The 21,654-nt window shown below is 38.5% G+C and overlaps 1 protein-coding gene across 2 annotated transcripts; it reads left to right on the top strand.

The window, feature by feature from the left end:
- The first annotated feature begins 9,712 nt into the window (after positions 1-9,712).
- On the top strand, positions 9,713-21,070 carry fam151b (family with sequence similarity 151 member B). Of its 2 annotated transcripts, none has more exons than XM_047380278.1 (6): positions 9,713-9,908; positions 9,998-10,123; positions 15,936-16,095; positions 16,182-16,399; positions 18,904-19,039; positions 20,568-21,070. In XM_047380278.1, the coding sequence occupies exons 1-6, from the start codon at positions 9,755-9,757 to the stop codon at positions 20,719-20,721; spliced, it is 948 nt and encodes a 315-aa protein (XP_047236234.1). In that variant the 5' UTR covers positions 9,713-9,754; the 3' UTR covers positions 20,722-21,070. The 2 variants fall into 2 exon arrangements, with proteins under 2 accessions (XP_047236234.1, XP_047236235.1); XM_047380279.1 differs by having other exon boundaries at positions 9,759-9,894.
- The last annotated feature ends 584 nt before the right edge of the window (positions 21,071-21,654 follow it).

Raw genomic sequence — 21,654 nt, 5'->3', positions numbered from 1 at the left:
AGAGGTTTTAGACTGCTGCTGGTAAAATGCCTAAAAATACAAACTAGAATTCCTTACAGCACAGGTTCAGTGGAGAGCAACTTTTGTTCACACCGTGAAGGTTTCAGGTTGTCTCACTGAAAGGGCTGTATGATTCTGCAGACACACTCAGATGCACCAACACACAGTCACTTATAGGTCTCAATTACCTAGACTGGGTTTTCCATATTTTGTGCAACACTTCTCTAAGGATTTACTTCTTTCTAGAGAAAGGATTTTTCATGGAGCCGGCTGCTTTTGAATCTCTTTAAGGGAAATTACAAGACCCCAAACTCAAGACCCCTATTCCTTGGTGGCTACTTTATTGGCAATTAAGGAGGCAACTGGAGCCTCTAAACCTTAGCAAAGATTTATTTATCCTTTTTACTCTTTTTACTGCAGACACCTGGCCTCTCTGCCTGCGTTTTACCTAGCTTTAACTTTTTGCCTCGTGCGTTCATCGTGCGCTCGAGCGATTACCCACACAGAATTCACTGTGGAGGATTTTAGTTCTGGAGGTTGCATGCAGACTTAATCCTCAGTCAGGCACCAGGCTCCCCTGAACAGAGACACCTGTGATCCAACTCGAAAGGACCAAAGAAATGTCAGAGTTAGACACACTGAAAAACTCAGAGAAGGTATGAATGAAGACACAAGTAAGTCAAAGTTATCTTTGGCTGCCAGGGAGAGACAGACCATTCTCTCAGAGGAGCTGCTCTGTGTCACAGCCTTTTATTAAAGAAAGAAGAAACACTCATGTTACAGCGTCGTGGGTGTGGCTACACACAGTTTCACAAATACAAGTCCTACTGAATAAAACTGGTTCTGTCCAGATACTGACACAACACACATGTCTACATCTGGCATCCAAGGACACCAAGATTGTCTGGGGTGCGAACAGCCTGCTTCCCAAACTTCTCCGCACACCCAAGGTCCTGCTCAGTCTGCATAAACAAGATGACAATTCTGTTAATAGTTCATAAAAGTACTTCAAAGATAAATGTGAAAGGTATTCAAACCACTTCTATCAAAGTTCACCCAACTAAATAAATGAAAAAGTATTTTAATGGCAAATCATAAGGATAAAGAACCTTTTTAAACTAAACAATGATAATTCATGTACAAATCTTCCAACAGTTTCATACATAGTTTATTGTTGAGCTGGTTAAAAAGAATCACCATGAACTTTTTTGTGATATTAGTTCTTTAAAAATATATACTTTCTGTGGACCATGATTACTTTTGACTTGATGGATATCACTTAAAAACTAAAAACAGGCAGGTAACTAACAGTGGAGGAAGATTAATCCGCTCTACAGCAACACCTGATAAACTGACTACATTTCATTCCACTTCAAGATTTTACTGAACATAACAGCAGATAGTAAAAGATATATTTACTAATATACATAATTCACACACCTATATGAGTGGGCATAAGTATTAAGTATTAATGCACAGTTTCTCCTTGGACATTAGTGCTATCACTTCTTATTCCTCAGGAAAAACATACTTTATTTTATACCAACTTTTTCATCCAAAACAAGAACAAAAAAGTGACAATAAAAGAATGTGCATTCCACAAACAACTATGTCTGTCTTATAAAGACAATAATACAATGTACAGTAATACAAAAGGTAATAATAGTAAAACAAATAATTAAGTGTGATATTCATCTATTATCTTTTTATACCAAGTTTTAAATCGTTTCATGTTTGGGCGTTGCAGTTCACAAATATTCTTTGGGTTTTGCTCACATTTAAAGACAATCTGTTACAATCAAACCATATTTTTAACTTGTTTAATTTCTCATTATCTTTTAACAACTATTCCAGACAATTTCCAACACAACAAATGTTTGTCATCAGCAAATAAAACAAATTTCATAACTTCATTTGTTTTGCATTAATCATAAAGAATTTAGGACCCAAAGCTGACACTTCTAGAACCCCACCAGCAATGTCCAAACACTGAGAACTCACATCTCCCACTTTCACCTACTGTTGTCTGTCACATAATGTTTAACCCCTTGTAACACAAGCCCTCTGAACATTAACAGTAAATTATGATTTATTGTGTCAACAGCTATTTTAATAACAAACACTCCAGCAGTAATTTTCTTATTATCTACAGCAGTTGTGTCTTCTATTGCTTCCAGTATGGCCAGTGTTGTTGATCATTTTGACTTTCAGTGATTCAATTATATTTGCTAAGAATGTTTCCAGTCTACTATTAAACAGTTTTTTTAAAGTTTTTGAGAATTGTGGTAACAGATACGGGTTTTTTGTATATTGGTACTTTGTTTTTTTTTTTGGGCCTACTTTGGCTATTTTCATTAGATTAGGAAATGAAGCAGTTTGACAGGTTACTGATATATTGTATGTTTTAAAATCCCCTCAATAACAAGTTTTACCAAGGAGATATCAATGTTGTGTAAATCAGTGGATCTTTTATTTTTACATTTTTTAACAATATCAATTATTTCTGTTATTGGGCTAAGGAACACTGAGTTTGGATTTCTTTCTATTAATTTATCTTGTGCCGTGTTTGGTGTTTTAGGGATGTTTTTATACAAGTCAGATCCAAGATTTACAAAGAATGTATTCAAACTGGAAGCTATTTCATTCATGTCGTAATTTTTATTTCCTTTATCTATCAATAAAATAATTAGGGTGTTCTAATTTATTTGTGCCATTTTTTAATTTCCAGAATCGTTTCATATTATATTTATTTTTATTTAATATTTTCTTGTGATAGATATTTGTACATATTCTTCAAATATTTGTGGATGTGTTCTTGTATCTCTTGTATTTAGTTTCAGCTTCTTTAGTTTTTATTAACTTTTTATAAAATGCATTTTTTCATTTTTTTTATCCTTTAGTCATCCAAGAACAGTTACTGTGTATTTCATGGTTGTTATAGATTTTCTTATTCTCATGTCATAATTTGTTTTAGAAATATTTCATAAGCTTTATGAATGCCCTGCTTTGATAGATGGTGTCCCAATTCTTTTTCATTAGACCACTTTTAAACTTATTAATCAAATCTTTTGATTTATCTACACCTTTTAAATTGTACAGTGATGAGCTGATCCTACCTTAATGACATCATTAATCCAATTAAGTGCCATCTTAATGGATGACAATGCCACGGCTCATCAAGGTCAAATTGTCAAGGAAGCCAGTGGTACCTTGAAGGAAATTGCACTTTTTCTTGATCTGAACCTCATAAAAAAGTGTTTGCATTAACTGAATCCCTAATACCTGAGGGTAACCTATCAATATGAGTGAACCAACCAGCCATATCACTCACTGTGATGTTCTGTTGTGCTTCTAACTTTCTATTATTCATGATGTGTTCAAACATGCTTACAGTTCAGGGGAAGCAGCTGCTTTTTAGTTGCCCAGCAGTCAGCTGTTTGTTCGCAGGTTGTATCAGATTTGGGTTTTATCTAAGCTAGGAGATTTTATTTGTTTTTTGGTTCCTCCATTTCTACATAGTTCATTGGTTTTCTTTATTCCTTCGTTTTCCTTTGTAGTTTTATTTAAATTGTTTCTAGCCTGGCTAAAGAGCAATTGACTAAAATATGTTTAACTTGAAGTTGAATGGTTTCTGTTTTATGAATTTATTCCATTTGTGTGCAGAGTTTGCTGTTCAGTAATGCCAGTGCTCAAATCACTCTTTCATCTATTGTCCTGATGGCACCGCCATATTGGGCTGGTATTCCCAGGACAATACTTGACAAACCAAATGATTATTTAATTAAATATTAAATAATATAAGAATCCCAAGTGCACAACAATTACATTTATTCATCTTGATTGGTCAAAGCAGGTCTCTGTGTGGAAATGCTGACGTTTTGCAGATATAGAAATCTTCTGGGGGTGTGTGAAGCAAAACACAATCCAGCCAATAGTGTCACATTGTTCTGGTGTGGGAGTGGCTTTGATTCCAAAGTCACAGCTGCCAGATCACTCAAGGTGAGCGTGGGAATCCTACAGATGAGTGGTCACATGTATCTCCCACTGTGACCACTCATAGTTCCACAGAGGCCAAGTTTAGATGCCAACAGAATGTAGCAACAAAAACATGCAGAAAATCAGATACCAACACATTCCATCCATCCATCCATCCATCTATCCATCTATCCATCTATCCATCCATCCATCCATCCATCCATCCATCCATCTATCTATCCATCCATCTATCTATCCATCCGTGGCTCCGGAGCAGCAACTGGCTCTTTTTTACCTACCAAAATGGCTCTTAATAACATTGACTAAAAGTAATAAAGAATCAACTAATGCTTTTAAATACAGATACAACAACAAATACAGGTTTTAGCAACTTTTTTTCATAGAATAATTGCATTAAAGTTCTACAACAGAATATCACTAAAAGTACCAGTAGCATATTTTAGATCTATTTTTCTTGCCATTAGGGTGGAAACTATGTTTTTTTTAAATATAATTTCCACAAATATTAATACCGCAAGAAAGAAAATGTATCCAACCTCTTTTTGCAGAAGATAAATGTTTTTCTCTTTTCTAAAACCTAAAAAAGTAAATAAAATGGTTGTTCTTTAAAACAGACAACATATGTCCTTGGGTAGATATTTGAAAAAATTAAAAGTAGTTTTTTTTGTTTTTTAAAGGTAATGTAACATTTGTGGCTCTAAACATGTTTTATTTAGCTGGACTCAGGGTAAAAATGGCTCTTTGGATTGTAAAGATTGCAGACCCCTGTTTTACACCTTTCTTATCTTTGTAGGTCACAGGGGGGCTGGTGCCTATCACCAGCGATCATTGGGTGAGAGGCAGCTTGTACAGCTCGCCAGAGTTTTGTGTATCAGGTCAGAAAAAATTTATTGGGTATTTACAGGGTTCTAAAATTATTTAAATCTGGCAACTAATGTGTAAAATGCTGACCCGAGCTAGAGAAGCTGTGTGGAAAAGTTATTGACACTTATGCTGCCCCCAAAAATCAATTGCACCTGAAAAACAGCAAGTGTGAACACCTCTAGAAAAGGTGGTCATTCTATTTCATTCCCAATGGAAAAAATAGTAACAGCTTGGAGAGACTCCGCCAGAGTCCCAACTTAAATCTGATGGAGCTAAAATTAGAGTGCTAGCCACAAAGAATACGACGGATCATTTCAGATGTGTTGGCAGCGGAGGGGTTAAAACGTGTGACACATTCAGAGGCTTTAGTACTCAACGCAGTCTGTTGCGGGACAACTCTTGGCCCAGGTGACCTTTGTTGCTTGTCTTCCACCCATTTCCTGTTAGCTTAATGTTGAAAAATAAAGGCCATTATTGCTGCAAAAAAAACAAAGACCGATCATTTTGAGACTGAATACACAGTACAATATACATCTGCTGATTGAGTAAACATTTATCTATAAATTTTCTTATTTTAGATTTTAAAATTTTCATGTAGCCTGTTGGGGGTGTGCTGGTTGTACAGCTGCTGAGAGGAAAGTCTTCAAGTGCATCCCTTCTTGCTTTTAGTGCACAGTACCCTGTTGAGTGTTTTCACACAAACATGTTGAGGAAATGTGTATCATATGAATTCAATTTTATTACAGCTTTGCACAGAGTCAGTGTGAATAAACAGACAGAGTTTAATTGCAGTAATGCTTTTATTATTTACAGGACCAGATGTACTTTCTTGTCTGGTTATTTTTATTATCCATTCATGCATGACGAGTACTGGATCTAAGACATGAAATCACTGAGCCAATATCACATCATATATTACTACAAAGACTGAGAATAATGGATGTTGAACATGTTAAACCAGTATGTCATGTTTATTAACAGATGTCTACTGGCTGTCTTAGCCGAGGGTGTAGGAATAGTGAAGTGTGCCACCTTTTTCTAGATAGCAGTCATGTTGATGGGTTCCAAACTGGAGCTGACGCTGGCAGACTCCCAGTAGATCATCAAAGAGGAGGTCTTTGTCATGGACTTCAAGCTTCAGAACTTCATTCTCCTGGGCCGGGAAATAGGTGAATTCCTCTTCCCACCAGGGGTCGACTGTGTTCGTACGAACAGAAGTCTTACCCAGGCTGGTTGCACCACATAGCACACTGACATAACCATCTGTGGTTGCAAACAGGTTTGCGGGAAGATCGCTGGCCCGAAGACTGAACAGCCTGAGCTGGGCTTGAGCCAAGCTGAGAGTGCACAGAACCAGGAGCAGGACAGAAAGTTTGGAGGCCATGTGGAAGCTGAGGATGAGAAACAAATTCTGACTAAAGCCCATCTTCAACTGAAAAAATCCAGATTGATTAAAGGTACATGCCTGTGATTGTGACCCCATATTTCAGAGGATAAGATTTAAAAGATTCTATCAGTGCTTTTAAACCTAAATTCAAAGCTTAGTAGTTGCTTCATGTATGATTTACAAAAAATAGATACGCTTGTGTGCATGTCCTCTTTATTCTAATTGTTTAGTCTAGGATCAAAAACTAAAATAGTTTGATAGTTAACAAAAACTACAACATTAATTTATGTTAAAGGCTAATGGGGATGTCTTACCCTCAGGTAGGAAACCTTGCTTCTAATGTCTCCATATGCAGCTCTTGTATTTAAAGGCCAGTGTTGCCTGAATGAGGTTGATTAAACCCCTCCCATGACACAAGCTGTTACTTTCCCAGAGTTATGCAACATTACCAAATAATATTTGTAAATGATATTACAAATTTGTACTTTCACTCATTCTAATCCTACTCTGGAAAACAACATAAAGATACAATAAAGGTACAATAAAAATCAAAGTGATTTGGGATAAAAATGACAGGAGATAACAGTTTTTGAAAAAAGGAACGGCAACAAGTAACGGAGGTGAAGTAAGGCGAAGGGAACAAACACAAGATCATCACCTAGGAGTACTAACTGTAGTATCTACACCGTATTACCAAAAATATTCATTCTTCTGTCTTCAAACACAAGAACTTTCAGAGAAATCCCTTTTTAATCCACAGACTTTAATATGATGTCAGCCCACCCTTTGCAGCTATAACAACTTTAACTCTTGTGGGAAAGCTCTCCACAATGTTTAGGAGTGTGTTTATAGGAATTCCTAACCATTCTTTGACAAATTCCTTTGTGAGGTCAGGCATTGGTATTGGAAGAGGAGACTTGGCTTGCAGTCTCTGCTCTAATTGATCCAAAAGCTCCTCTATTAGACTGAGTTCAGGCAATCTGTAGAGGCAAGCCAAAGTCTTCTACATCAAACTTGCTGATCCACGTCATAAACCTTGCTTTGGGCATTGGTGCTCAGTCATGCTGGAATGGGTAGAAACCATCGCCAAACATTAAATTCTCCAATATATCTGGGTTTGCTGAAGCATTAATAGTTCTTTTATCTGGAACTTTCCCTGCAGCGTTTTGGATTAGCTGAAGGTTTTTAACAGAAATAAGGAAGTGCTAAATTACGTGTCCTGTCAAAGATAACACCAAGGTTCTTTTACATTATTACTGGAGGCCAATGTAATGCCATCAAGAATTAGTGACCGATGTAGCAGTTTGTTTTTCAGACACTCTGGTCCAAAGATAACAGCTTGTGTCTCATCTAAATGTAAAAGCAGAAAATGTAAAGTCATTTTGGTGATTAGGACCTTAAAACATGTCTATTCATTACTTAACTGAATTCATTGAACTATATGAATAAATACTGGTTAATGTATGGCATAATGGAATTACACACACACACACAAACACACAATTAATAACACAAAAACACACTACAGTCGTAATACTATAGACAAGAACATCAATTTGTGAGGGGTTGAAATTAAGTTATACCCCTTTACTGTGTTGTTCTGTGATAGTGAGGAGATTTTTAATTAGACAGATTTTCAAAAATTCATTTTAGGCATTGCATGATAAAGATCTACTATGACAAAGATTTCTCTCAGTGGCATGAGATTAAACCCAAAACTTATTAAAAATGGTTAGACATAACATGGTTGTGGGAAAATACTGTTATTTGCTCACACTCAAAGCCAAAAATCAGCACAAGGTCCTGAGTATGAAGACAGGAGTGAGTAGGTCTTAATATGATTGGGACAAAGGGTTTCTCAATGTGAACAACAGCAGCAGAAAACACGTGTTTTGACGTGCTCTGGTGATAGAATAATTGGGAAATGTCACAAGAAAGACAAATTAGATCAGATTGAGAGTAACAGCAAGAGCAAACAATTTATCTGTGTACCAGAACAAACAGGAAACTATGCAATGCAGAAGCACCAGGCCTGTCTGCAATAGGACAAGAAAATAGTGAGTAAACAATAACTTGAATTACATATATTTATTACACTGAGAGTTAAATATTTCAAGCCTTTATTTCATGTAATTTTGATTATTATGGCAACACATATAATGAAAACCCAAAATTCAGTGTCTCAGAAAATGAGAATATTACATAAGATCAATAAAAAGGGAATTTTCAAGCTGAAAAGTATATTTATTTCAACGCACTTAATATTTGGTTGGGGCTCCTTTTGCATGACTTACTGCATCAGTGCAGTGTGGCATGAAGGCTATCAGCCTGTGGACCTCACCTTCCTTTTTACAGTACTATATTCTCTATAGGGTTCAGGTAAAGCCAGTTTGCTGGCCAATCAAGCACAGTAATACCACAGTCACTGAACCAGTCCATTGGGCAATTTGGGCCAGAACCAAGTCGGCAGGAAAATGAAAACAACATCTCCAGAAAGCTTGTCAGCAGAAGGCAGCATTAAGTGTTTGAAAATGTAGTGGTAGATGATTATGTTGACTGTGGGCTTCAGAAACCACTGTGGACCAACACTAGCAGATGACATGGCAAACCAACATTCACTGAGTGCGGTGCGGACATCGCACTGGATTCTGTTCCTTTTCACTCTTTCTCCAAACTCTGGCACTTTGATTTCCAAATAAAATATAATCTTTTCTTTCATCTGAAAAGAGGACTTTGGACCACTAACGTACAGTCCAGTTCTTTATCTCCTCACCACTGGTATGTCCTTTTGTGTCTTACGCTCCTTGTGGAGGGTGTCAATGACTGTTTTCTGGACATCTGTGCAGTCAGCAGTCTTCCCTATGATTGTGTAGCCTACTGACCCAGACTGAGAGACCATTTAGAGGTTCAGGAAACTATTGTAGGTGTTTTGAGTGAATTAACTGCATGAGTTTCCAATATTTTACATTTTACAACATTTCAATTTTCTGAGACACTGAACTTTTTTAACTATCTGTAAGCTATACAACATTACAAGAAATAAAGGCTTTAAATATACTCTGTAATGTGTATATGAGTTTTATATTCTGAAATGAGTGACAAAAATGTTGATCTTTTTTCTTTTATCCTATTTTTAGATGTACCTGTAAGTAAAGATTATTAAACTTAGAGCAAAGGCAGAAAGAATGAGGAGGGTTGATCATTTTGTCCTGCAGTGGCCCATCACATCACAGCTTAACTAAAAGAAGTGGTCAGGAGAAATTACTATAAGAGCTTTTTATGAAAGAAAAAAAAAGAGAGCTGTGCCATATATGCAGAGACAGAGAGTTAGGCTGACTGTTATGGTATTTCAGATAGATTGAATGGCAATCATTCAGATTATGTGCATGGTTAAAATTCTAGCAAAAGGCAGTATGTGATCTAACCAAAATAAAACAGCAGGTGGCGGTGTTACACCTAGCGTGGCGCACACAGCCGCAAAGAAGAAAGTGTCTTTTCCTTCTTTTAATGTCTTCATATTGGATGGTGTCCTGGAAGACTGTTGTTTCAGTTTTCTTTTCTTTTCTCTGTATTTCTTTGGTGTTAACCGCCTGGGTAACAATTTATGTGCTGCAGAATGTAGACGGTGAAAGAGCTGAGAGCTCCAGGTGCGCTTCAACAGGTAATCATCATAGACTCCAGTCACATCTTAACCGCGCAGTGACTACTGCAGTGACTGCTTCTACTCCGTGAATCTGATTATATCTGCAGGAACCATGAGCGACAGAACACTGCAGTACTTCAGTTGCCGGGGGCTGCTGACAGGAAGTGACGCATCACTGATCGAGTGGTCGCACGGGGTCAACAGCAGGGACGCGCTCGCGCAAGCTCTTAGCGGTACGTCATAGACAGTATGCTCAGTTCACAGATTGACCCAAATCATACTGCATCATATCAGCATGATCATTTTTTCTTTGACCTGTCATGTTCGCCTAATCTTCTTATAGGAAGCACCTAGAATGAAACCAATGAAGTTATGAGACATCCCATAAACAATATTTGTTCGCTATAAATATTTGAAAGCAGCACGAACGTGTAGGATCTTTACTTTATGGCTTTGTTTTTGATACTGGTCCGCCGGACCACGTGGAGGAGCTGTGTTCCCCACAAGATGGTTATGAAACTGACGTACGCCTTGCGACACCTACTATGCTTATATTATGACCTTAAAACGGAGAGGTCAGTTAATCTATGAATTTCTTTTCTTATCTAAATATTGTCCTGTTTATTTAGCACTAGTGATGGCGAGATGAAACCTCTTGGAGGACTGAGACTTTCCATCCAGTTGCTCGACTCATGAGCCGAGGCATAAGCTTTCAATTCAATATATAAATGAATATGGTTTGTGATGCCAATAAATTCTGAATATGGTCTCAATATGATCTTGATCTGTGTCCAAGATACTGAATCAAAAGGAAAAGTGAAAACAATTTGGGTGAGGGTTGTGATGTGAATTTACTCATGATACTAATGCTTATAATAACGATCTTTATTTAACCAGGTAAAGCCTCCATGAGATTATAACTTTCTTCCCTAAAATAGACTTATAAAACTAAAATCCCTAGCTGGAAATCGAACCCGGCAACCGAGGTGAGATTGCAGAATCCTCAACACTAGAGGAACACCAGACAGAATAAGATAAAGCTGGTGACTGATGAAAGCAACAGTAAGTTTATACAGGTTCCGATAAACATGTTCCCCTCCTTCTTTCTGATTCCAAAGGAAAAGAAAAGCTCAAATAGATTGTTAATCCACACTCAACACTATCCCAAGACAACTAAATGTGACGGGAAATCAGCAGCGCTAATATACAGTGTTGAGGTAGAATCATTTCATTACTAATAACAAACAGCCTCAACCTCACCCAGTCCGGATGTTGTGAGAAAATATTGAATACATTTAGAATATTATTGAAAAGTTTATTTCAATAAATCAATTCACTAAGTGAAACCATATAAAGATGAAGTATACACATACTCATGTTTTAAAGCCTTTTTTGCTGTTAATTATTATGACTGAATAAACACAATATTAGAATATTAAATCAGATCAATGAAAAACATATTCTAATAGAGAAATGTGGTCTTCATGAAAAGTATGTTTAATACCTGGTTAAAGGTTGTTACTTTCAAAAGACACTTTAAATCTGACAATTGAGCCTCATCGGAATGCATATTCTAATTTATTGAATATGACTGTGTGTGTGTATATATATATACACACACACAGTCTACCGGTTGAAGGTTTTAAATACACTTTCTCACTTAATGGGTCTCTTTATTTTCATGACTATTTACATTTTAGATTCTCACCAAAGGCAACAAAACTATGAATGAAGACACATGGAACTAATTATGTAGTAAACAGAAAGTGTGAAATAACTCTAAAACATTTTTATATTTTAGATTCTTCAAAATAGCCACCCTGTGCTTTGATTACTGCTTTGTTCGCTTAGCATTCTCTCCCTGGGATTCAATGAGGTGGTCATCTAAAATGGTTTTCCAAAACCCTTGAAAGATCTTCCCAGAGGTGCAATGAGAGACAACCAAATGTAATTATTTCAGTCATCGCTGCAAAGGGCATCTACTTTAAGGAATCTCAAATATAAATTTCCATTGTCTAGAGAGGCCCCGGACCATTATTTAAATCAGCCTAATGATGATTGAGGAAGTTTTGAAGAAAACTGCAGTACACCTTCATTCCAGCAGATGGCATTACTCCTTTACTCCGTTAAAAAACTATTAGCTAATAATTTGTTTTTGTTTCAACTGATAACTAATAGATAACCCACAGCTTTAGAGTTACACAGTTGATTAATTTTATTTTTTACCAACCTGCATCTGGCCAGAGATGCTTTACAGCTGTGTTCTCTTGTAAATGAACTCGTTTCAGATAACTACAGAACATGTCATCAGTAAAGATTTTATTTAGGGGTGACTGAGGCGATGGTGGCAGGGGTTCGTCTTGTAACCGGTGGGTTGCCGGTTTGAGCTCACACAATGTCTGACTCAGTCGTTGTGTTCTTGCGGAAGACACTTCACCTGCCTTGCCTACTGATAGTGGTCAGAGGGCTCTGTGGCGCCTGTACAGGTCCTTCTCAAAATATTAGCATATTGTGATAAAGTTCATTATTTTCCATAATGTCATGATGAAAATTTAACATTCATATATTTTAGATTCATTGCACACTAACTGAAATATTTCAGGTCTTTTATTGTCTTAATACGGATGATTTTGGCATACAGCTCATGAAAACCCAAAATTCCTACCTCACAAAATTAGCATATCATTAAAAGGGTCTCTAAACGAGCTATGAACCTAATCATCTGAATCAACGAGTTAACTCTAAACACCTGCAAAAGATTCCTGAGGCCTTTAAAACTCCCAGCCTGGTTCATCACTCAAAACCCCAATCATGGGTAAGACTGCCGACCTGACTGCTGTCCAGAAGGCCACTATTGACACCCTCAAGCAAGAGGGTAAGACACAGAAAGACATTTCTGAATGAATAGGCTGTTCCCAGAGTGCTGTATCAAGGCACCTCAGTGGGAAGTCTGTGGGAAGGAAAAAGTGTGGCAGAAAACGCTGCACAACGAGAAGAGGTGACCAGACCCTGAGGAAGATTGTGGAGAAGGGCTGATTCCAGACCTTGGGGGACCTGCGGAAGCAGTGGACTGAGTCTGGAGTAGAAACATCCAGAGCCACCGTGCACAGGCGTGTGCAGGAAAATGGGCTACAGGTGCCACATTCCCCAGGTCAAGCCACTTTTGAACCAGAAACAGCGGCAGAAGCGCCTGACCTGGGCTACAGAGAAGCAGCACTGGACTGTTGCTCAGTGGTCCAAAGTACTTTTTTCAGATGAAAGCAAATTCTGCATGTCATTCGGAAATCAAGGTGCCAGAGTCTGGAGGAAGACTGGGGAGAAGGAAATGCCAAAATGCCAGAAGTCCAGTGTCAAGTACCCACAGTCAGTGATGGTCTGGGGTGCCGTGTCAGCTGCTGGTGTTGGTCCACTGTGTTTTATCAAGGGCAGGGTCAATGCAGCTAGCTATCAGGAGATTTTGGAGCACTTCATGCTTCCATCTGCTGAAAAGCTTTATGGAGATGAAGATTTCATTTTTCAGCATGAAAAGAGACTCAAGACTCAACACTCTGGATGAGCTAAAGGCCGCTATCGAAGCATCCTGGGCCTCCATAAGACCTCAGCAGTGCCACAGGCTGATTGCCTCCATGCCACGCCACATTGAAGCAGTCATTTCTGCCAAAGGATTCCCGACCAAGTATTGAGTGCAATGAAAGACCTGAAATATTTCAGTTAGTGTGCAATGAATCTAAAATATATGAATGTTAAATTTTCATCATGACATTATGGAAAATAATGAACTTTATCACAATATGCTAATATTTTGAGAAGGACCTGTATATGGCAGCCCTTACTTCTGTCAGTGTGCCCCAGGGCAGCTGTGGCTACAATGTAGCTCACCACTGCCAGTGTGTGAATGTGTGGATGACGTAGTGTGAAGCGTTTGGGGTCTCTGGGGACTTGATAAAGCGCTATACAAATACAAGCCATTTACCATTTATTCATTTGAATAAGAAATCTGTCCAGATGTACAGGGAATTGATACCTTGACTGTATAACCATTAGCATTTATTATTAATAATTTATAATTATTTGCTCAGAATTTATTTTTATAAAATTAGAAGATGCGTAGAGGGTGGAGTAGAGGATGGCAGGACATGAAGAAAATCTGAGCTTCTGCATCCAAACTGTGGTCGCTCCTCCTGCAGAGCTAAAACTTTGGTAAATTAAAAATATTAGATAAATAAATATATGGGTTATTACTCCACTAATTTAGGTTTATATAGAATAGAGTAGTGAATAGTCTTTATTGTCATAGTACTGGGGGGTACAACTAAATTGAGGGGGCTTGCGCTAGGCTTCCATATACCACAGTATGATAAGCAAAAAAACAAAGAAATAAGGCATGTAAGAAGGTTTTCTCTTAAAATAGAGATGATAGATGAAGTGAAATATACACTGCAGAAGGCATGATATGTACAACTGAAAATATGTACTACATAGTATGATGTAAACAGTGAATTTTTGAAAAGAGTCGAATGTACAAGTAAGATTTAAAGTGCTCTGATCATCAGCACTGCATTAAACATTCGTCTTACAGAACTGTGGTGAAACGGTTTATAATTAATGCCAACAGTGACCTAAAATGTCACACATTTCCAGTGAAAAATATTCCACTTTCTTTTCTGGTACCTGCGGTTATTCACTACATACCTAGTAAACGCTTTATATTCACTTTCTGTCGCTACAAACAGATAAGAGGTAGCGGGAAATCCCAGAGTGCCGGGATGAGATAAGCAGCTAGGGCGGTTAGCTTAGCATAGCAGCCAAACCAGGCTGGAAGTGGAGCTCTGCTGATCCGATTACTCCAAAAAACATTTCAAAGTAGTCTCCTTGTGGGTGAACTGACTGCACAGATTAAGTTTAAAGGTCTACTTTCTCGCTTAAAAATAAAACTACTTTTTGTGATAAATTAATGGTATAAAAATGATTAGTTTGTGTAGTAACCTTACTGAAGCTGCTGGTGCCAAGCGTCACTGCACACAGCCTGCCCCTTAAACAAATCCCGGGGAAAGCTGAAAAGACCTTCTCCAGAGTAGGACGACAGGAAGCCCTGGGAAAGTGAAATCACCCGGATAAATTTCTATCGAGACGCAACCTTGACTTTCAAAAGCTGGAGGAGATCATCGGCTGAGCTACAGCTGCCGATGATCTCCTTCTATAAATGATGCACTTTGCCCTGTCTTTCAGCGTTTAACCCTGTCTCTCTCCTAGACGTAGCTACTGGCTGAGCTTTTACTATGACTAACTGTATGTTCTCTCTTCCTTCTGTAGACCTGAAATCTGGCTCAGAGCTTTTCTACTTAGCTCTGTTTCTCTTCTAGATGAAGCCACTAAAGGAGCCAAAACATTTAGCTCTTTACTTTTCCTTCCCATAGAAAGTACTCCTGGATCAGTGCTTCTTTGTTCTCTTTGTGTCTCTGCTCTGTTCTCTCAAACCCCCAGTCGGTCGTGGCAGATGGCCGCTCACACTGAGCCTGGTTCTGGTTCTGCTGTATAAACTTACTGTTGTTAAAGGAGAGTTTTCCTTCCAACTGTCACCACCTGCATGCTCAGTATGAGGGATTGCTGCAAAGTCAACTTTTCCCTGTACTGCCTCATCGAAAACCTTCTCATTTCTCCTGGTCCCATGGCCAATCAGTGAACAGCAGTGTGTTTATGCCCTAAACCAGTAGGTACTGATATGAAAAAAAACAGTAATGGAGGCTCTCACAAAGTGAGCTGAGAGGCTGAGAGACAGAGCCAGTGGAAAAATGACATGTGTGACTAACTTGGGAAGTTTGTTCTTGAGATGCTGTAGTTCAAAGACAACATCCTCTTTCCTGCCAAACTTTAATAACAAAAGGTTAAAGTCACCTGGGTTTTAAGTCATCAAGACATGCATGGAGTCTCTTAACATGACCTCAGTAATCTCACAGGTTTGTAGGGAAACTTGGCTATTGCCTGTAACCCACAATCGTTGGTAAAAGTGAAACCTGAAAATCTGGGTTGTAATTGTATCCTCAGGTCCCTGTCATATGATTGAAGCTGACGTAACCATTAGAGGTCATGATCCCAAAGAGCCAATCATGGCACATCCCCCTGACACAGATAGTGACATCACACTGAAAAAGTGGCTAGAAAAGGTGAAGACGAACAACAAGGGAATAAAGCTAGACTTTAAGAGGTGAGAGCTGTGCAACTGTGATTCATTATTATTCAGTACTGTTGCATGTGTGTGTGATGCTGAACCTGTGGTTTGTTTCAATTCAGCCTGGAGGCTGTGTCTCCATCCCTGGCTCTGCTGGAGGCCATGCTGGCTGAGCCAGGCCGTCCAGTGTGGATCAATGCAGACATCCTTACTGGACCTGGGGGGCAGAACAGACCTGTGGACGCTCAGGCTTTCCTCTCTGTTGTCACAGCTCTTCCTGCTCAGACTGTACTGTCTCTTGGTTGGACTACAGGATGGACCGCTGGAACAACTAACTCAGGTGAAATCAGTAAAACACCTACGTCTGTGTTTACATGGACACATTTATACTTCTGAAGGAAAGATGACATTAGTCATTCTGATCATCAGATAAATGCAAACTGTGGAGCAGTATCAAAATATTAATCATAGAGCAGCATTAGAATGACCATATCATTAGTGCATTTTCCATATATATTATTCCCTGAATGTCTTGGTATTTACCCCAGATATGGCTAGAGTAGTTTATTTAAGATCCTGTTCAACCAAATGCTCATTGTTCTGTGGTGGAAATTAAACCTTTAAATAATCTTGCGAGGCAACCAGTTGGTTATAGTAAGCTTAAAATTTATTGACTGTTGCAACAGAGGAGTGCAAGACCAAAACCATCAGGCTTTAAAATGACACTCTAAAGTTCAGCTACCACTCAAAGTGTTTTATACCCATTACTAGAATACCCCCCATCCCCAGCCCTAACAGACGTCACAAAAAATCACAGAAAAATTCTTCTACATTTTCAGAAACCAGTTTGTGTAAATAAAACCCAGTTAGAAGCAAATCAAAGTTAGTTTACCTCAGCTCTGCCTACCATAATACCTAAAAAAAAACATCCATTCTACAAAATCCAAATATGGCCCTCTGTTTGAGTACATTGGTTTAAAATTCATGACGTCGTACACCAAGTTGCATTTTAGGTACATTTTGCTTTTTATAAGCTTCAATCAGCTGAGGCTGTGTTCATAAGATACCTACAGTGACACTTTGTCAACACTGAGTGTAGTCTGATGAAGAGACGACGCTCAAACGTTACCTTGGTGCCACAGAAAGGTACAAAGAATGAGCCGTTACTTGAGTCCTTTTGTTTATCCGGATACTTTGTTTATTTCTATTTGCATTATTGTTAAAATCTGTAAAAATATGGAAATATGTAAATTGAGCATTTCCAGATTATATACAGTGGCTTGTAAAAGTATTCATACCTCTTGAACCTTTCCACATATTTTCACATTACAACCACAAACATAAATATATTTTATTGGAATTTTATGTGAAAGACCAACACAAAGTGATATACAGTTGTGAAGGGGAACAAAAATTATACATGATTTAAAACATTTTTTACAAATAAAAAACTAAAAAGTGCGGTGTGCAAAAGTATTCAGCCCCCTATACTCTGAGTGCAACCAATTGCCTTCAGAAGTTGCCTGATGATTGCTAATGACTAAATAGAGTCCACCTGTGTGTAATCTAATCTCAGTACAAATACAGCTGCTCTGTGACGGTCTCAGAGGTTGGTTAAGAGAATATTGGAGCAAACAGCATCATGAAGTCCAAGGAATACACCAGACAGGTCCCAGATAAAGTTTTGGAGAAGTTTAAAGCAGGCCTAAAAAAATTTCCCAATCTTTGAACATCTCACATAGTACTGTTCAATCCATCATCTGGAAATGGAAAGAGTTTGGCCCAACTGTAAACCTCCCAAGAGAAGGCCGTCCATCTAAACTTACAAGCCGAACAAGGAGAGCACTGATCAGAGATGCAGCCAAGAGGCCCATGGTAACTCTGGATGAACTGCAGAGATCTACAGCTCAGGTGGGGGACCAAACCCTGGTCCCTGAGACCATAAGAAGTCCAGTTTGCAGTTCACCTTCCAGCAGGACAAGAACCCTAAACATAAAGCCAGAGCTGCAATAGAATGGTTTAAAACAAAACATATTCATGTGTTAGAATGGCCCAGTCAAAGTCCAGACCTAAATCCATCTGACAATCTGTGGCAAGATCTGAAAACTGCTGTTCACAAACACTCTCCATATAATCTGACTGAGCTTGAACTATTTTGCAAAGAAGAATGGTTCCACAGAGTATTGACTCAGTGGGACTGAATACTTTTGCACACAACACTTTAACATTTTTTATTTGTAAAAAAAAAAAAGAAATCATGTATAATTTTCATTCCACTTAACAATTGTCACTTTGTGTTGGGGTCTCACATAAAATCCCAAAAAGATATATTTATGTTTGTGGAAAAGTTCAAGGGGTATGAACACTTTACAAGCCACTGTATCTCATTTCATTTATAAATGCTAAAAATCAGAATATGTGGAAACGTGAACTGCAGGTAAACATGATTTGAAAAGCCATGTTGATATTGAAGAAAAATACTTTTTTAGTTAAGTAGAAAATCCTTGGAATTGTTGGTTCATTAAGGTGCTTAATGTACATTCAAGTTTTCAATCCAATTCAGTTTATTTATTTAACGGCAATTCATAAGAAATATCTCAAGACACTTTACAAAAATATAAAAGTTAATTACATACATACCATTTTGATCGTAGTTATCAAACAATGCAAAAAGAAAGAGAGCTCCAGCAGAACCAGGCTCAGAAACATAGGGATAACACTGAAAGATAAGCCAAGTGTACTTTGAGAAGGTTGATAAGATGTTAGAAAAATAACTAGCTGTCTGTAAGTTGTAAGACGGTATCACTGTTTTCTCGTGGTGGTGTTTCTGCTGGGATTTTTCAGGTTACAGCTGGGACATGGTGCATATGATGGAGGAGAAGTGTAGAGACCTTAAACATCCGGTCACCTTCCCAGTTCGTGCTGCTCTGCTATCAGAGTCCTTCTCCCAGCTGTCATGGCTGCTGCAACAATCAGACAGGTGACTGCGAGCGCAGTGAGGCACACATCTGTTTACACACATATGCCAACACGGTGGGTTTTTTACCTGGTTGATGACTAGTTTAGCCGGTACAGATGTTTCTTGCAGGGTCTTGTGAGACACTGTACAGCAGGGGTCCCCAAACCCTGGACTCCGGCCTAAATCTGAACCCAGAGGGCGCTTTATCCAGACCCCAAAGCAATTTCTCATGTACTATGTAGATAGAGACATGTTATTTCTGCTGGCTGCTGCGTCTGACTTTTCAACAGGCGTGACAGGCAGCTATGTGATTCGATAACATTCTGGTCCACACTCCAAGCCAGCTGGTGGCAGTAATGCACCATATCGTTGAATGCCAACCGCCAGAAAACAACACTTAAGAAGAAACAATGCGGGGTCCTTGAAACGCTGGCTCGTTTTAGGTGGCACGGCTCCGCTACACTCGGTTTCGCTCTGCTCGGTACGGTACCTGTTGTGTTTCCATTGACCCTCCGACGGCTGGAGCTACAGGCTGAAGCTCCGCCTCCAGCTGTCAGCGTAGCAGCTTGCTACTATTGTTACTGTTAATAGCTGTTTAGTTATGAAGTTACGGTAGACAGAAGCATATGCTTTCCTTTTAACTTCCGTAGAGTGTAAGGCCAGTCTGCCTTATGATTTGAATAAGTTGGACTTATAAAGAGTGGGAATCTAAAGAGATATTATGAAACCAAACATAAGAACTTCAACCAAAGCTATCCGCCTGGGTCTGACAGTAGGACAAGTAGAATAAATGAACTGAAGGACAGTATGAGCGATCTACACAGTTGATAACACAGTCTCTTACAGTGAGCATATGAGTGTTCAATGTGAGTACAGTGGATTTTAGGAAAACACAAAAAGCCTTTTACTGACTGGGAAATTATCAAAACGTTCATGGAAGCTGTGGTAGAAACACTTTTAGGTGGAAAAGGACAACAAGTTAAGGAAAGGTTAAGCAAATTGCCATGCCTACCACAAGCACAAGGAGAGCAATTGTTCTACCAAGATGTACAGACCCAGCTCGACTGAGCCATTTAAAGTGTGTTTAATATTGGTACCTAAATTGGATTGACCTTTTCTGTTCAGCAGATGATTTCAGTAGTAGTAGTAGTTAAAAAACAAAAAGCATTAGTGTTAATTAAATGTTAAACAAAAATCAAAGAAAATATTTGTGTCGGTTGATTTAAAATGCTCAAACCCCAAAGTGTTCAGATGATGGAGGTAGTGGCCCTCCTGCTATTTTAGTTGTATAGTATGTCTGAATTTAGAGGCAGGACTGCTGCAAGAGGATATCAGCACTGATGAGTTAGATGGAGAAAATTGGATTGGCTGAAGTTCCTCTGACCAACTCCTCCATCTCTGTGATGAAATGGGAACCTCCTCGTATTTCCTTGCAGAGAACATGGATCAGTAACTGATCCTCTGCATGCCATCAAAACTCCTGCGAGCCTGATGTTACAAAGCTATATGTTACTCAGCCATAAACACACAACCTGTCTTTCCTTCACAGATACACTCTCACAGTGTGGACAGGCCAACATGATGAGTTTGCACTACAGGACTTCAAACTTTACAGAAAAGCATTTGATGTAAACAGAATCTACTACGACCTGCCGAACTCTCTGAAAGCAGAGCTTTCAATGATGACATGGGATGATGACTGAAGCTGGCCTACAGCGGTTTCCTAGACCTCACAAAAGACTGATGCTCTGCGGAGATTTGGAGAGGGAAGAGTCACTTGTCTTGTCTTTGTTATATGTGATTGAAGAATTTTAAAGAACAATTATTGGACCACTGCAGGGTTTAAAGAATGTTGTAGAAAGATGTTTGATTTTATGTAGCCATTTCTTGCCATGGACATCATTAATAAAATAGTTTAAACTGGTTCAACAGTGAACTGTCAGCCACTGGACATTTTCCCTTTTTTCCCTGGAAAAGGTATCTAATAATCCACTAAAACCGAATGTCTTCCATTAAAACTTCAAGTAAAAGAAGAATGTGACACACTTCTCATACTGGCTGCATTCCTTATAAGCTGACATGAAGATGTTTTATTTTTAGGACCTGATCAGCTGACTACATATGGTCAGTAATTTTTAGTTACTTCATATATTGTTGGTTTTGTGAATGGGATAAAACCCATGTGTTACAATCAACATATGAATGTTATATGAAAATCCAACTTGTTTATCCTAAATGTTCCTTTATTCTGATTGAATAAAACTTTCTCATAGTAAACCTGACCAGCATGTGAGGGCTATCATTAAAGCTAAACTGAATAGTAGCGTAAATTCTGATTGACTGGTTGATCAAACAGTAATTTTTTTGACTGTGGAATTGGATTTCCCTTATTTCTGTAGTCGTAGCTCTATATGAAAGACTTTTTTTAAGGCGTCATGTGGCTCTCAGTAAGGCTGACCAGGAATGACATGGAAATGAGCAATCCAATACACTGAAGTTTGTGGTTGCAACATGACAAAATGGGAAAATGTCAAGTAGTATGAATACTTTTGCGAGGTATGGTATATAGGGCTTGGTAAGTTAGGTTATGGCTCTAAACAAATTTGATATGATAGGGATTAGAGGCCAATCCTTGG

Source organism: Girardinichthys multiradiatus, chromosome 12 (assembly GCF_021462225.1).
Source record: "Girardinichthys multiradiatus isolate DD_20200921_A chromosome 12, DD_fGirMul_XY1, whole genome shotgun sequence".
NCBI classification, from domain to species: domain Eukaryota; kingdom Metazoa; phylum Chordata; class Actinopteri; order Cyprinodontiformes; family Goodeidae; genus Girardinichthys; species Girardinichthys multiradiatus.
Note: the sequence above shows the minus strand (reverse complement) of the source record. Positions and strands in the feature narration are given on the sequence as shown.